The following is a 15,162-nucleotide window of genomic DNA, read 5'->3' as shown; positions in this document are numbered from 1 at the left end:
GTCCCACTCACAAGGACCCGGATGTCCTTGAGGGGCTCCACAGCCCGCCCCCGGAGTCTGAGACCCCGTGTCTGTGATGCCCCGGTTTCCACATAGCTCAACAGGAGGAAATACGGGTAAACTGGAAGAAAAAGGCAAATGTCTCTGGATCCCACTTCTCTAAAACTGTCACTAGGGGGGAAAAAAAAGGCAAAGAACTTGAATGTTTTACAGATGTGAGAGAAACCGTGATTTCTTTTTTAAGAAGAAAGGTGACCTGGGTGCAGCTGGTCCCAAGCAGCCCTCCTGTCCCTTGCTTGCTGTGCAGCACCAGGCAGGTGGAGGGGCCCCCACCCTCCCCGGGGTGGAGACAGGCTGACGCGCAGGGTGACCCCTTCCTCCCCATCTGACCTCTTCTCAAAACAGAAACTGCCGATACTGTTGGTGGCACCCACCCAAGCCCAGGGTGGAGAGCTGGCCACAGGTGGCGCTGGCCTCACCAGGTGCTCAGGACTCCACAAGGGTTCAGAAGAGCTACCTCCACGGGAGGGCACAGGGCGAGGAACGGACCTGCAGGAGGCCTGCTTCTCGGTTTGGCACGTGGAAGGGCCGGGCACGGGAACCAATCGTGCCACGCTAAGGGGAGCCGCCCAGGATGCCGTGGACCAGGCCGCGGATTTGAGCCCCAGCTAAAACTCCGTTTGCTCAGAAAGTGCTGCCAGCAGCAGAGGGTTAGCCAATTAGAAGCAAAGCAGGCACAGGCCACGCCACGTGGAGGGCACTGTGCTCACGCGGCGCCTGGCTTGAGGAGGTATACACACGCTGCTCTGTCGCAGCGTCAGGGGAGGAGAGGCTGGGCCTGGGGACCAGAGATGATTCTGTTCCTTTTGCTTTGTCCAGAGCAGGCCTGCCCGGCTGAGCCCATCTCCTGGAAGAGAGCAGGGCCTGCTGCAGACTCCTGCACTGAGGCCCGGCACCTGCCTCTGTAAGGGCCATCTAAAACGTGGCCTGGAGCAGTGGGGACAGGCTGCCCTGAAGCTACTGCAAGGCTCCCTCCAGCTCCCCACGGGCATGTCCATTCTTCAGCTCGGGCCGCCTGGCCAGCAGTTAGACTCCTGGGTTCCGCCCAGGGCTCTCCTCCACCGGGACGCAGGGCCGGCTGTGGCTGGACCCTGGGGGAGAGAGGAAAAGAAGAGTGAGTATCCAGCCGACGAGAGAGCGGCCCTCCCACACCAAGCACTGAGTCTGGAGGACGGGGCAGCAGGAAAGGCACAGGGGCCTGGGCACCTCCAAACACCTCAGGAGGCCTCGAGGCACAGCTGGAGGGACTGGCTGGGAACATGATCAGCCTAATGTGGCCTCACAGAGGAAAAGCCACGGGAGGACAGAGGCCACTGCACAAGACAAGGAGTCCAGGCCATGGACTTCTGACCCGGAGGGCCTAGACCACCTCCCTGGGCAAGAGGAACCTGCCCTGGACGATCACACGCCTGGTGCTGGAAGGAAGCTTCATCTCCCAAGGACGAGCGGGGCTTCCCACCCCTCCGGCTTCCAGGAGGAAACGTGGGCCCACCCCCAGCCCGGGAGAAGCGCCCTCCCGCCCAGGAGCCTCTGCGGCGCGCAGCCAGCAAGCTGGAAAGCTAAGCCAAGAGAAGGGGAAGGGAGACATTTACCTTCGTGTTCTCTTAAAACAAAAAAGGCTCACTAGTCCACAGTCATTTATCAACTGCAGTTTCCAAATGTGCCAAAGAGGGAAAGGTCTACTGGGAAGGCTAAAGAGAGCAGAGAGAGAAGACGACAGGCTGTTGGGCGGCCACGGAGCCTGGGCTCCAGCAGCACAGGCGGAGGCCGGGGCAGGGGGCGCCAGCTGGGCCACACGCCACACCTGCCCTGGGGCAGGGCCTGTGAGCCCTGTGGAGGACACTCAGAGCTCGATGGGAGGCTGGGGTCAGAATGCTCTCAGTGACGGTGGACTCAGGTTTTGCAGGCCACTCAGGCTCCGTCACAGCTCCTCTGTGCCACGGCCGTCTCCAAGAAGCAGCCAGACACGAGCCATCAGCACACGGGAAGCTTCCAGTAAGATCTATTTACACACAGGCAGCTGGCCAGATCTAGCCCCTGTACCGCGTGCTGGCCCCTGTGGGAGGCCATCTCAATGGCCGTTTCCCATGGTTCAACAACGGCCCTTCTCTGGGGGGATCTAGTGCCAGCCTCCAGGGCACGGTTCACACCTGCACCATTTAATAAGCAGCACCCCGCTGAGACCACCCTGCACAGTGACACTGAGCTCTCCAGAAAGTGAAGTGCCAGGCTACCAGGGACACTCACAGGAAGAGCCCGAGAGGCCAGGCGGGGGCACAGACAGCAGGCAAGCTCACTGGGCAAACGTCGGGTTGCACCACGTGGAACAAACCAACGGATGTCAACGGAGCGTTACGTAATCTGTTACAAAGAGGAAATGACCCGCAAAGCCACTAAGAAGACTCTAGGCTGGCCCAGCGCGCAGCTGGAACCAACGGGCTTCCAGTCTCACGGGGCCGGGGTGGAGCTCAGTGGTGGGCGCTCGCCTGGCGTGTGAAGGCCTGGGTCCGTCCCCAGCACTCAGTATGTGGTAAGAGGCCGAGGCGGCGGCAGCGTTCCTGGCTGAGGTCTGTGCCCTGCACACGGCACGGCAGGAGCTGCCTGAGCTGCAGATGGAGCCAGAAAATGCTGAGGCGGCGAAACCAAAACCAAATGGCTCACTTTTTAAAGAAAAGTCTTGGGTTTTGAGACGCAGGTCTAATGGGACGGTGTGAACCACTTTGCGCGTGGCCCACACCCAGAGCCTGGTCTCACCATCACCCCAAGCAGGAGCCACACAGGCTGAGCCACCATCGTGGCCACGGCTTAGGGGCTCTGTCTCCTGCACCCACATGCCACTCGCAATTCAGAAAGGACCTATTGAAGAACCACGTTTGTCCTCAAGGGGAGGTCTGAGTGACCAGAGCTGGCGCTCCCCGGGAGGCCCTGCAGGCCCGGCCCTCCACTCCCCTTCTGCCTCTGTAAGACGGGCAGAGCGGCTCCCGCCTCAGGACCCTGCAGAGGCTGCCCAAGTGAAGCCGCAGCTCAGCGCTGCGCCAGGGCGAGTCCCAGCAAGGCTGGCTCCCAGGGCTGGCGGGGCGAGGAGACAGGGCAGCCTGTACACCGGCCCTGCTGCCGCCATCTCAGACCCCATGCAGGGACTCCACCGGCCTAGGAGCCACAACAGGAAACTTCTGACTTCAATCCTGCCACTGCCCAACTCAGTCCCCACTGCCACCCGGTTCCTGCCCACGATGCCACGTCTGTTCCCATGCTCCTCCTGCTTGCCCTGGGCCTGAGGGACGCTCTCGCTGCCTGCTCCCCCAACTCCTTCGCCACACCCCTTCCCAGCTGGGCCCACGGCACCCCAACTCTTCATCCTCCAAGTGACGGAACCCTAATTCTAAGAGGCCGGAAGCTCTGAGCAGGGTGACTCCTACCTCCAGCCTCCTAATAAAGCTGACCCATTCTGGATGTCCCTCTGGGCCTCAGCGCCAGCTGAGCTATGGCTGTCGCTGAGCCACTCAGACAGCAAGAAGGGACAGGGACAGCAAGAAGAACAGAGCCAGGAGGGCACAGGGCAGGCAGCGTGAGGCCAGCAGGTCTGCAGGGAAGTGGGACGGACCTGTCACCGGGCTTACCGGCAGCTGTGGCGGTCTTGCTACTGAGCAGCCTGGTCTGGCTGCCTGGGAGGACCTGGAGGTCAGAGTTCTCGGGGGACGGTGGCAGGCTCTGGGCCCGGGTGGCCAGGAGTGCATTGAGGTACTGCAGCCGTGTGACCTGGAGGACAGAAGCGTCACCCAGCAGGGGCAGGCTGTGAAGGGGGACACAGCACAGTGCAAGCCCACACCTCTGACTGAACTGGGCAGCGTGAGGACCCAGGGAGAAAGGAGCAGGGAAGGGCGGGGCAACGAGAAGGGAGGCCAGAGTGGAGGCCCGAGACCGCCAGGCCACACAGTTGGGGAGTCGAGGGAGGGAGTCCAGGCCCCACATTCAGGCAGCGCAGGGTCTGACTCTCGGGCCTGTGTCGCTCAGACTTCATTCTCCACACACACTGCGACCAGCTGGTCTAGCCGCTTAGCGACACAAAGTCAGTCAGCGCCAGCACAACACCCAGCCCTGGCGGTCACCTTTATGAGCTGCAGGTCAGAGAGGGCCCTGACGGTGTAGTCGGGACAGTACGTAGAGCAGCGGGTGCCGTCAGCTGGCTCGGGCTGCAGGTCATGGCGGGTGGGCTGGTGCGAGGACACTGGGGACTGGTGGACTACCAAGAGGAAGGGTCAGTGACGGCGGAGCCACTGGGACAACCGCAGGCTGAGGCCCACCCCAGACGCCCTGAGAGGGGACAGGGTGGGGACTCGGGAGAGGGCAGGACACAGGACTGGGAGGCTCCGCAGGGATGGCGCACACAGGGTGCGCAAGAAGGCCCGCGCTCCGAGCCGCACCGTGGCTCACCCGAGGACGGCGTGGTCAGGGCGGACACTCCGTAGTAGGTGAAGGCCCCGTTCTCAAACCTCAGGCCCTCCTTCCCGATCTCCACCTCCACCCTGCCCTGGGAGGAGAGGGCGGGCAGACAGACAAGCGGGCGGGTCAGCTTCCCGTCAGGAGGCAGTGGGAGGCGAACCCCAACAACCCGCCATGGCCGGGGACATCCCTTCCCACGCACTGCGGCGCCGTCACCTGCAGGATGAGGATGAAGTAATCCACCGGCCGGCTGCGCTGGTACAGGTAGTGGTGAGCAGCCAGGCGGTTGCTCTCGTCAAACGTCACCTCCTGGTTGACGCTGGGGTGCCTCAGCAGGTGCAGGAGGACCTTCTCGGAGACGCGTAGTGGGCTGAACACGTCCACCTCTGCCCCAAAGCCGAGAGGGAGCGGTGCCTACTGGGCCGAGCAGCCAGCTCCCGGCCCACCCGGCTCCCCGCGACCCGAGCTGCCACCCTCCACAGGGCAGGGCACGTGCAGGCCCAGCCGAGGCTCCCTGGCCACCCTGGCCAGGGGCAAAGCCTGACTCTGCTCCTGGCCACCTGGGCCAGCCGTCGGGCCCAGAGGAAGCAGAGGTGTCCCCCTGGAGTCCCTCCTGCTCACAGGGATCGGGAGCGGTCCCCTGACCCGCTGGTGGGTGGGCGGAGCAGGGACACGGAGCGCCCCCCTCACCTCGGGAAAGGAAGCGCTGGGTGGCCAGGAGCAGCTGAGGCGAGATCTTGGCCCTGTGCGCGTCGTCAGGCACCTTGAACAGGGAGAATTCCTCCTTGCGCTTGAGAGGGGCACTCAGGGAGGTGGCCGTCCTCCGCACCACGGCGTCTCCTGAGGAGGTGAGAAGACGGCAGCTCAGGCACAAGCCATGGTCCACCTGGGACCCACTCCTCCTTCCCAGGGACACACCCTGACGCTGCTCCCCCTGGAGCCTGGCCGCCATCCCCACAGTGACCCTGGTGCCCAGGACAGGGGCAGTGGCCCTCATTCCAAATGTGTCCCACGGAAGTGAGAAAGGACTGCCCCCTTGCTTGGAGTTGGGCAGAAACAACGCTGAAGAGAAAAGCAGCGTCTGCCACCAGCAGGCCTGGGGAGCCCTTACTGGGCACGCGCACCCCTGGTGGCAGGTGGTGGTGGTGGCTAACCTTGGGACCTCAAGCCCCGGTCAGTCTCAGGACTGGACCAAAGACGCTGTGCTGGGGACAGATGTGCGGGCTAGAAATGTGCTGGGCAGCTCAGGGCCCCAAATCTCCGAAGCACAGTCTGAGTCTGCCCTGCAAAGAGCAGCCGTCATTCCACGGAAGAAAGGCACCCTTGGGGGCCCAGGGCTGTCGGTGGGGCAGGAGGCTCTTAAGAGTAAAGGATGGGAGCCTTTTCCCTTCTTGTGGTGCTGGGGACAGAACCCAGGGCCTCATCCAGGCTAGCAGGCAAGTGCCTTCTAACTGAGCTACACCACCAGCCAAAAGAATGGGCAACAAAGAACCTGTGGCAGAAAGGCACGAAGAACTGGAAAAGCCCGGATGGAGAAGCACCACACAGCCCCAGCATGCACAGTGGCTGCAAGCCCACCGACGGGACAGGTCGCGCGGCCCGCGTCAAGGGGCAGGAGTGAGCCCTGCCACGGGTGGCATTACCAACCCACGCAGGGCAGGGAGAAGGGCGCCTGGCTGAGGGGCAGCCGGTTTCTAGCAGCACAGAGACTCACCAGCCTCTGGTACACAAGTGTGTCTCGGGTCACTGGAAGGACCAGCTGGGTCAAAACGGCTGGAAGTCAAAACTCACGGTAGTCTTCAGACTCGTCCAGGATCTCAGACTTGATGATCTCCTCGATGACGTCCTCCAGGGTGACCAGGCCCAGCACCTCGTAGAAGGGGTCACCCTCGCCCTCGTTGTTCACCTTCTGCACGATGGCCAGGTGGGACTTCCCTGTGGGGAGAGGACACTTATTTACAGCTTGCAGGAGGCCCCCCATTAGTCTCAGCTTCCCTGGTATGAGCCCACCACAATGTTTGTACTGTACTCTGGGCTGACGCCCTAAGTTTTTTTCTTTGGAATTGAGGATTGAACCCAGGGGTGCTCTACCACTGAGTGACATTCCCAGTCCTTTTTTAATTTTTTACTTTGAGTCAGGGCCTAAGTTGCCCAGGCTGGCCTTGAACCTGTGATTCTGCCTCAGCCTCCTGAGTAGCTGGGAACAGGCACACGTCAGGCTTCTCCAAGTTCTCAACGTGCTCAGCAAAATCTCAGGTATGTTCATCGGCCTGAGGCCCCCAGACAGCAGCAGAGCTGGGATCAGCCCCAGGTCTGTGACTCCGAGCTATGGGGAGGTCGAGCCAAGGGCATCCTGTCTGGAACACAGAGGTCTTCCACAGCAACTGCAAGTGTCCACTAACAGGACACTGATTCCAGACATGCTGGATGCCTTGGGACAGTACCAATGGGGGAGCCCAGGAGCCCACCCTGCCCGACTCTGCGGGAGGTCCTCCTAATTAAGGCTGCCCTCTGGGGGTCAGTCAGTAATGGAGATAGTGGGAGGTGGCCATTCAGAATCCAAGCTGTGCAGGCAGGTCAGCAGTGGCCGGGATTGGGCCACCTTGCTCCTGGTCCTTCCCGTGTCATCTTCTTACTTGGGTTAGTGAGAGCAGGCAGATTGAGAACAACCCATGTCCCAGGGTGTCAGGGAACACTGGGGAACTTCCAGAATAGACTCTGCAGGAGATAAGTGCTTTTCAGCTATAAAATTTTATACCTATCTGAAGGAAATAGTAAGCAAAAGTCACAAGTGGAAAATAAGATCTTTTGCGTGGGCGCATTAGAAAAGTCCAAACTCAAGATAAAAAACAAAAAGGGCTGGAAATGTAGCTCAGTGGGAAGCATCCTTGGGTTCAAACCCTAATGCCACAAAGAAGCAGAAGAAATAGGCAGAATTAAATTTAATAACGTTTTAAGTAATTTAATATAGCTAAAATATTTCAATACATAATCCACAAAAAACAGCAACAGAGAGCTTAGCCCTTTTGCACGGAGTCTCTGAATCTGGTGTGTGCCTAACGCTTAGAGTGCACCCTAAGTAAGGCTAGTGCGCTCCCCAGTGCTCCTCAGCACCCCACAGGGCCGCAGCACTGAGCACGCCCTCTTCTGGTACAAGTGGAAAAGCCAAGGTTGGTGCTGGTATAGACCTGCACACGGGCGGGGTGGGGGGGTCTGCTCCAAGAATCCTTACGGCAAGCAAAAAATCTTTGTGTGACTCACACTCCACAAGCCAAGGGCTTAATTAAATAAAGCATCCTTCTTCAGGATACTCTAGTACTCCTGAACAAAAAGTCAAGATGGAAATGACCACATTAAGTCATTGCCCCCTTTCCAGGAGGAAAAGGCCCAGAGTCCCTGGAGATCTCCACCCAGTCCTGCTGAGTCACAGGCCCTGAATCAGGGCACCCGTGTTTCTAGATTCTTCCCACCCCCTGACTGTGCTGGGAGGGTCTCAGGCCGGGGTGCAGGCACCATTTCTGCAAGGGCCACAGCTGCTCTGCCCCAGAAGGCAAACCCGCAGGCCAGCTAGGGAAGCCGAGCGACACCTTGGGATCCCTGAAACCAAAGCTCAGGGTCTAAAGGCCACCTCAGAGCAGAGAGGCCTGACCTCAGCTCCCTTCCTTCAGGAAGCTGTCCCTGTGGAGGCCACCTACAGGAAGGGACTCACTTCTCCCTGCCTGTCAAACACGAGCGAAGTGTGTACACACACACACACACACACACACACACACACACACACTTTCCCATGACGGCCGACTGAATGATTCAATAACGACCGGAAGCAAGCTGGGGCTCCTCCATGTGACTTACCCTCAAGACCTGATGCCTGAGGGCCAGAAAGCAACCCTGGGAAGGTAGCAGGGGGCTGAGACAAGGCAGCTGGCAGGTTAAAGCTTACCGCCACCTGACAGGACTAAACCGCTCATAGGGACATCTGCAGGAGCTCACAGGGCCAGCCCATGGATCCAGGAGGGTGGCATGGCATGACCTACCGCCATAAGAAAACTCTGGAAAAGCTCGAGTTTTGAGGTCATAGGCTCAAGAGTACTCCAGCTATTTGGAAGACGTTTGCATGATGCCCAACTTCTAGAATACCTTTAAAAATGCACCTAGACTTTCATTTTCTCCATCTTTCCTCTGTCCCTGCCCCCTTCTAGTTTGCCGAGTTGGGGTGTGGGGGGTTTGCATAGGCTAGGCAAGGGCTCGATCACTGAGTTATGTTCTAGCCCTTTTTATTTTGAGACAGGGTTTCGCTCAGTTGCCCAGGTTGGCCTCCAATGTTCAATCCTCCTGCCTTGGCCTCCCCAGAGTCTGTGATTACAGGCATCCTGGCTCCCTTTGTTGTTCTGTAAAAAAAAAAATTAAGTGCACAAGTGCTGTGAGAAAAGTCACATGCAAACATTCCTCCCAGAAGCCTGAGCAGGTCCGAATCTTCTCAGCATGGTGGCAATTACTTGGCTTCTAACAAGACAGAACTGGCTGTCTCTGAAAAGCCCTAATCTTTTTCTCACTTACTTCCTGAGCCTCCACACAGGCCCAGCGAAGGCAGCCAGGGTTAGTGGCTGTAGAGGAGATACAAGCACTCAGACTGCCTGGTGATGTGTGCACAAAATAATCGCTGTGTCACCTCAGGTCTGCACGGAGGGCGCCTCTCCCCCAGCTCACCAACTTCCCAAGCAGACGATGCTCGGAAGGAGGGACAGGAACAAGGCCCTGACTGCACTGGCCAAGACGCCAGGCGACTCCTGGCTCCAGGAAGATTGGTGGGCAGAGATGGGGAAGGATCGATTGATTTCTAAAACCGCCAATGCCAGGAAGACAGCAACAGGTTCATCAGCAGAGGATGCGGGAAAGAAGAGGACAAAGTGACTTTAACAAGGAGAAACGCGGAACCGCCACAGGACTGCACAGAGAAGGCAAGATGGCTCCAGGGTGGCACTGGGACGACAGGGCCGCTCCGCCCCAAGAATGGCCTCACGACCTGCAGGTCCTTCCCTGTCCTTCCTCCCCACCTCCGGCTTCTAGAAAGAGGCTTTCCACACGTTGTTAGCTGGCTCTGGGACGTTGTTAGCTGGCTCTGGGACGGTCTGATTCAACCAGGAAGGGACTCGCCCGCCCTCTAGCACCAGGCAGTGTGAACCTGCTCCCGCTGCCCACCCCAGGACAACAGGTCCACCCACCTGACTGAAAAACCAAGAAGGCTCCTCCCCACCAGTCACTGCCCCTGGCTCCCCTCCACGCCAGCTCAGGAGGCCTGTCTACAGTGTAAGACATGCACCATGTCTTCCCAGCCGCTACCTGTACCTCCCCATCTCAGCTGGCCCTCCTCTCCTGACCGCTCTCCTGCCCTTGAACTGGTCCTTTCCCTGCGCTTCCAGGACATTCCACACCCCTCTTGAGCCCAGGTCCCACCAACAAGGCGGCTCCACCCGCGACAGCCTGACAGCCTCTATGAACATTTGAATTCCTCCCAGCTAGGATGCCCATTAGCCCCAGCTCAAGCTTGCCTGTCACATTTGAAAGGCAAGACCATGGGGACGAAGATCCGACCGGAAGGCTTTGGGAAACAAGGTTCTCACCTCATTGGCGGTTTTAGAAACTTCATCCTAAAGAGCATGAAATTCTTCCCTTCAGTTCCAGAGAGGGGCGACCCTGCCGCCCCCGCCACCCCAAGTCTCCCACAGTGCCAGCTCAGAAGCAGAGGAAGCAGGAATCCGCTGTGGCCAGACCCCAGAGCAAATGTTTTTTGAAGGAACCAAACATGACAGCTTAGAATACCAAAGGGACACCTATGGTCTCTACCCCGGACCATTCTGGAAGGGGAACCTGCACTTCCAGGTTCACCCCTTCTGCTAAATCCTCTCTGAGTGACAAACACCACCTACCAGCAGAGTTCGCCCAGGAGTGACCACCGCTCTGCTACCAAGCACAGGAGCAGCATGTAGGACCAGTGGTCTCCAGACCCTTTACCTGCTCATGGCTGACAGCTGAGGACCGTGAGCGAGGGTGCAGGTGCAGGGGCTCAGAGCTGCGGAGGCGATGGAGCCCACCCCGCCTTCACTGCAACAGAGCTGCCTGGCCGGACAGCATAATCACCACCAGGAGGCTCAGCTGGGTCCACCCCAGGGTCACTTTCAGGGGGCGGGCCGCATGGCTTTCTAGGGAAATGGCCAGGAAAACCCGAGATGTTCTCCAACAGATCAGGCAGAACACCTGTCCAGGCCTTTCACCCAATCCTGAGCTGCATCCAGGCCTGGTGCAAGGACAAAACGAGAGGAGGGCTGGGCGCAGGGGCGCGCGCCTGTGATCCCAGTGGCCCGAGAGGCCAAGGCAGGAGGATCGAGAGTTCAAAGTCAGCCTCAGCAACTAAGTGAGGTGCTAAGCAACTCAGTGAGACCCTGTCTCTAGATGAAATACAAGCCAGGGCTGGGGATGTGGCTCAGTGGTCGAGTGCCCCTGGGTTCAATTCCTGGTACCAAAAGAAAAAGCAAAACGAAAGGATATAAGTTGTGGAGAGCCCATACCAGAGCCTGGCTCAACAAGGGAGTCATTACAAGAAAGCCCCTTCCTGCCCTGACTGTCCAGCTCACCAGCAGCTCCCAGGCAGAACTGGGGCAAGGAGACTTCCCAGTTGCCAGAAATGCCAGGGGTTTTGCATACTTCCCCTCCCATCATGCAGCCTCTAGGGTCAAGTCCATCTAGAGCCATGGCGGCCCCTCCCCTCATCCTGCAGGAGTTCAGAGGTGAGAAGCATGGCTGGCAGCCAAGCAGTTGTCGGACTCTGGGATGAACGCTGGAGGGAGGAGGAGGGGACTCCAGGGAGCCCTGGCCTTCGAACCTGGAGAGCCCCACGGTGTTCCCTCCACCCCGGGAGCTGCACAGACAACTCAGATGAAAGGACGGGGTGAAGGGAGAACTTGAGAATGATTCCTAGGGTGAGAAAAGGGGAGGTTGAAAAGGGAAAACAGAGGAAGACAAGGGAAAAGGAGATTAAACCAGCACCCATAAAGCTGTTTCGGTGAAATCAAAGTGAAAGTTTCTTCTCCTGCAAGAAAGTATTTATGAGTCATTCCCTTTCTGCAGCATCAGGGACCCCGCAAGGTCCAAGAAATATCACGGGCCAGCTAATGTGGTATGAAACGTGCAGATAACAGCACCTAGACATCTAACTTTCACAGGTCCTTTTGGCTTGTATCCAAGAGTTTGGGGCATACAAAGCCCAAAGTGTACGGAATGGCCTCGGGGAATTACAGCCAAATGGCAAGTTTCACCAGAGGGGGATGTTAAGGTGTCTGCTTCTATGGCACCGCATCTGCTTGGAAATATTTCAAAAGGTCACTGCTAGATGCAAGGCCATCACCTTCCGGAAAAGGGGAGGTCTCATTCTAGGGCTTCATATCTCCCACCCCTTTTCCAGGACAGGGCACTGGCATGTGCGTCCCCTCCTGGGTCCCCGGGTCGTTACCTCGCTTGAACTCCTCCAGGACGGCATCGAGCTTGGTGTCATTGAAGACGAAGTGGAGTGGGTGGTTGTAGAAGCGGGTGATGGTACTGAGCGGCGTGCAGTCTTCGGGGTCCACGAAGGCCAAGTCCTTGAGGTAGAGCATGTCCACGATGTTGGAGCGCTCCTCCTCGTACACCGGGATGCGCGTGTGGCCGCTCTGCATGATGCTGGCCAAGACGCTGAAGTCCAGCACGGCGCTGGCGTCCAGCATGAAGCAGTCTTCGAGCGGCGTGAGCACGTCCTCCACGGTCCGGTAGCGCAGCACACCCTTGCTGAGGTCGCTATAGGGGTCGCCGCCTCCGCGCGCTAGCTCCAGCACGCGCTCCCGCAGCCGCCCGGGCCGCGCCGCCAGCTCCAGCAGCTGCCCCACGGGCAGCGCCACGGGCAGGGTGAGCAGTACCGCCAGGCGGCTGAGGCCCAGCGCGCGCGGTGCCAGCGCCAGCGCCCAGCGCCCGCTCACGGCGGCCGGCACCACTTCGCCTACCAGAAACACCAGCCCCGCGCAGCCCAGCACCGCGGGCACCGCGCGCTGGCCAGCCGCTCGGTACAGCAGCACTGCCAGCGCCGCCTGCGCCAGGCTAGCCAGCAGCAGCAGCGCGCCCAGGGCGCAGCCTGCCCAGCGCCGCGCGGGCTCCAGGCGCCGCGCCGCCGCACGCTCCTCCTCCGAACCGCTCTCGCGCAGCACCTGCACCTCTGCCGGAGCCAGCGCCAGCGCGCTCAGCTGCAGGCCCCGCGCCAAGGCCGCCAGCGCCAGCAGCCCGGCCGCCCCCAGGCCCAGCGCCCAGGGCGGCGCCGCCTCCTCAGCTGCCCCGCCGCCTGGCTCCACGCGCACCGCAAGCAGCGCCGAGTTTGGGGGCACGGCCTGGGCGCGCAGGCACAGCAGCGCGCGCCACTGGCCTGCGGGGTCCGCCGTCTCCTCGGGCGCCGAGGCCGGCCCGCCCTCCGGGCAGCCTGCGCCCTCGGGGGCCACCCAGGTCCAGGAGCTGTTGGCGAAGCCCGAGCCCAGGAGGCGCAGGCGGAAGGTGGCCTCCGGCGCCGCCCGCACAGCCCCTCCGTGCGCCCACCCCGCGCCCGCCGCTCCGTCCTCCTCCAGGCAGAAGCCCAGCACTCGCGGGCCCGGCGCCGTCTCCCCAGCGGCGTTGCCCAGACAGAGCGCGGCGAGCAGCCAGCCTAGCCGACCCGCAGCCGCCGCCATCGCCTGCAGCCCCTCTCGGCCTCTCGCGCAGCCTACCCCGCTCGCCCCGCGCCCCGCCTCCCCGGCCAATCGTCGCCGGCCTTCGCGCCGCCTCGGCCAATGGGCGGCGGGCGAGGGCGGGCCCCGGGGTCGGACTAGGCTGCGCCGGGGAGTAAACAAGCCGCGCGGGGCGGGTCGGGGGCGTGGGGCGCTCTGCCCTGCCGCTGGCCGCTGCATGGAGGGCGAGCGGTGGCCAGCGCCGGAGGACGCGGGGTGGCAGTCAGGGCCCCGGACTCCGGCGCCCGGAGGCCCGCCAGCGCTTTGGGAAGCCCCAGGGCCTCGCACCAATCACGGACCTCGGCGCTCCTGAAGTTGCACACGGAGATTCAAGTGCATGGGAAATGGGCCGTTTTCTTAGTAAAGGGCCCAGAAACCTCGCGGGGCCAAGGAGGCCATTTAAAAATTTAAATGATCTGCTAACAAGGCTTCTCTATAAGCATCTGGATTAAGTGATTATTTTTGAGGGGGGATACTGGGGATTGAACTCAGAGGCACTGTACCACTGAGCCACACCCCCAGCTCTATTTTGTTTTTGTTTCTTTGCGGTGCGGGGGATTGAACCCAGGGCCTTGTGCTTGCGAGGCAAGCACTCTACCAACTGAGCTATCTCCCCAGCCTCCAACTCTATTTTGTATTTTATTTAGAGACAGGGTCTCATTGAGTTGATTAGTGCCTTGCTTTTGCTGAGGCTGGCTTTGAACTTGTGATCCTCCTGCCTCAACCTCCGTAGCTGCTGGGATTACAGGCATGTGCCACGACGCGCGGTGATTTTTGTATTTTTGTCTAATTTTTATGTTCTTCAGACTTCCTAGTACAAGTAATACCTTTACCTTTTTTTGTTTTTGTTTTTGTTTTTTTTTTGTTTTTTTGTCCCCCCCACCCCCGTTTGAGGGGCCCGGGATTTGAACCGCGGTCCTTGCGCATGCTAGGCATGCACTAGGCATGCTAGGTGAGTGCTGTCCAAAAGGAGCTATTTCTTCAGCTCCAACATATCTTTTAAAATGGCCTTTAAAGGACTCTATAGAAACAGTTTGTTATCTCCTGAAAACATCAATCTAAAAAATACGTGCACTGTGGCCATAAGTAAACCACACATTGTGTGCAAAACCAGGTAAGCCCATGGTGAATGACTGAAGGGAAAAATATGGTAAAAATCTCTTTAAAACGTGGTAATAGTGTCATCTCTATTGAGATGTAAATCCGGAAGAGTGACTGGGCCAGCTGCTTCTCCATGTTCTCCAGTTTTTATTATCCAGATGGTGCTACGTGACCTTCCACTGGCTTGCTTCACTCTTGAAGATTCTGGAGAAATCAGCAGCAGCAATAAAGACCTTAGTGCACCTTTCCACTGGACTATCATGTCTCCTTTGAAGAAGTAGCATAAGCTTTGTGCCGGATTCGGATTTGTTCCATTCAGTTTTCACTTCTGTCTTCAAGTCAAGATAAAATGCTGATGAGATAGAACAGATGATGTGCTGGAAATGTGATGTGCCTGGAAAGTCATTAACTAGCAAAAACCAGTTGAAAGGACAGGAAGAAATAACTCCCTGTGGAGCGAGAGACAGGACTCTTACCTTCGAAGGGTGACTTTCTTCCCTGGCCTCAGGCCCTCTTGAAAACAACCTGTAACTCATTCTTGCTAGGGAGGAGGGGGGCCTTTGGGTGGAAGAGCAATTCCCTCAAACTTGAGCGACACAATCGGTCAGTTACACTGTCTGTGTCCAAAGAGGCAGTGAACCCAGGATGGAGCGAGCAGTGCTGCTCAGAGTGGCTTCTTCCTTTCTCGGGGCCACTTGCCTGAACTCTGCTCAGTTGCAGTTCTGGTGGAGACCCTGGACCCTCCTTGGGCCTTTCTGGGCCATTTTCCTGACTGGTCATT

General features: G+C 59.1%; 1 protein-coding gene across 2 annotated transcripts; it reads right to left on the bottom strand.

Moving 5' to 3' along the window:
* Positions 1-216: 216 nt before the first annotated feature.
* CNNM3 (cyclin and CBS domain divalent metal cation transport mediator 3) lies at positions 217-13,277 on the bottom strand. 2 transcript variants are annotated; one of them, XM_079110700.1, is made up of 9 exons: positions 12,011-13,277; positions 6,295-6,438; positions 5,194-5,343; positions 4,720-4,889; positions 4,495-4,591; positions 4,170-4,303; positions 3,681-3,819; positions 1,653-1,751; positions 217-1,151 (listed from the first exon to the last, which is right to left on the bottom strand). In XM_079110700.1, exons 1-8 carry the CDS (start codon positions 13,242-13,244, stop codon positions 1,702-1,704), a joined length of 2,118 nt encoding a protein of 705 aa, XP_078966826.1. In that variant the 5' UTR covers positions 13,245-13,277; the 3' UTR covers positions 217-1,151; positions 1,653-1,701. The 2 variants fall into 2 exon arrangements, with proteins under 2 accessions (XP_078966826.1, XP_078966825.1); XM_079110699.1 differs by lacking the exon at positions 1,653-1,751.
* Between the last annotated feature and the right edge of the window lie 1,885 nt (positions 13,278-15,162).

This window comes from Sciurus vulgaris, assembly GCF_902686455.1.
Source record: "Sciurus vulgaris genome assembly, chromosome: 14".
Taxonomy (NCBI): Eukaryota; Metazoa; Chordata; class Mammalia; order Rodentia; family Sciuridae; genus Sciurus; species Sciurus vulgaris.
This window is presented reverse-complemented; position numbering and strand designations above follow the sequence as displayed.